Genomic DNA, 1584 nt, shown 5'->3' on the forward strand with positions numbered 1-1584 from the left:
CGTGCCCCCACCCACGACAGGCAGGGGGGCAGAGGCTGGATGCCTTCCCTGCCTTCCCCCTTCCCAACAGCCCACGCCAGGAATGTCTCAGCTCAGCAGAAATCCCTGGGCTTGTTTGTGCTCCACCTCGAGAGATAGGGCTGGAAGAGCCGCTCCCCTCGTCTGGGCTGTCTGGGAATGGCTCTGCAAAGGGCACGGAGCTGTGTCTGCGGCAGCGGAACCTCTCCCGTGGAAGCAAACCACTGTTACTGCAGGGGCTTTATTGGCAAGTCCACAGCAGGGTCCTCTTGTCCAGAACCCCATGGCCCTGTCCCACCATGTCCCACAGCTTCCCGCTGCGTGGTGGGCACCCAAGGGGCTGATCCAGGGGTGGGTGCCAAGAGCATCCCCGAGGGCTCTCCCTGCAGACCAAAGGGTGGCTCAGGCCAGGATGGGGTAGGTGGCTTCGGTGGCCACGCCACAGTTGTTGTCCTTCATGGCCATGAGGATGTAGCCGTCGTTGCCCCAGTACGTGGACCAGGAGTTCTTGATGAGCCAGTAGGTCTCTCCCTGCAGGACCCCGTAGCCCACGGCCAGCACCGCGTGGTCCAGCTCTCCTGGCTTGTTCGCTGCAGGGGACAACACAGGAGATGATGGCTGATGTGGAGAGCATCCTCCTGCGAGCATCCCTGCAGCACAGGGGAGGGATGGGGGGCTGGTCCCCTCCTAACCCCTGCTGCTCGACAAGGAGGGGAACCGGGGTGTCTCCTTGGGGACCCAGCTCCTCCTGTGCCCTGGGTACCACCCGGCTCACCACACTTGGGCTCATAGTAGATGCCGTTGGAGTAGAAGGAGAAGGTCTTGTGCGAGGCATCGATGCTGACGGCCACAGGGCCGTGCTTGTAGATGGCAGCTTTGACTGCTGTGATGTTGCCCGAGGTGACGTTGACGTACCCCGTGATCTTGCCCAGCATCTCAGACTGGTTGTAGTGGCACAGGCCATTCTGCAGCACCAGGGAGGGGGACAGGGTGCCATCAGGAGCCCCCAGGTCCCCTCACTGCAGCTCTGCTTGCCCCTGTACAGGGTCCACAGTGATGTGGGACTTGGGCTGTGGCAGCATCGTGGCTCTGACCCCTCTGTGCCACCCTACCCCCGTGGTGGGGATGGGAACCGGCTCTGCACCCGAAGCCCTTGGGGCTGTTGCATGTGTCCTGCAGCCACCTCCCTGTCCCCAGGCAGCCCTGCTCCATCCCTGCTCCATCCCTGCACCCCGGGGTATGGAGGGACCTACAACACCACCCATGGGTGGAGGAGCCTTGTCCCTGTTTCACAAGAGGAGAAATTGAGACATGCAGTGATGAAACTGAGCCTGGGGGTTGGCTTTGGACTGTGCTTGGGACTGCAGGGAGCCTGGGGACAAGGTGACATCCCCACCTCCAGAGCCCATTTAGCACCTCTGACCCATCCTGCCCAGCCCCACCACGGCTCTAAAGCCCCCCAAGACCTGGGGAACCCCTCACCTGCCCCTTGTAGGTGCCGTAGGACTCGGTGCTGGCGATGCCACCGTGTTTCTTGATCCACTCGTAGGCTCTCCACTCCTCACC

General features: G+C 62.4%; 1 protein-coding gene across 1 annotated transcript; it reads right to left on the reverse strand.

The window, feature by feature from the left end:
• Nucleotides 1-243: 243 nt before the first annotated feature.
• On the reverse strand, nucleotides 244-1581 carry LOC104402528 (digestive cysteine proteinase 2-like; the record flags this gene model as incomplete). The annotated part of the gene is made up of 3 exons (XM_010010425.1): nucleotides 244-608; nucleotides 794-983; nucleotides 1501-1581. Coding segments are annotated over 3 exons (459 nt in total), but the record flags the coding sequence as incomplete, so codon positions are not given.
• Between the last annotated feature and the right edge of the window lie 3 nt (nucleotides 1582-1584).

The sequence above is a fragment of the Nestor notabilis genome, unplaced genomic scaffold (assembly GCF_000696875.1).
Source record: "Nestor notabilis isolate BGI_N333 unplaced genomic scaffold, ASM69687v1 scaffold16482, whole genome shotgun sequence".
Taxonomy (NCBI): Eukaryota; Metazoa; Chordata; class Aves; order Psittaciformes; family Psittacidae; genus Nestor; species Nestor notabilis.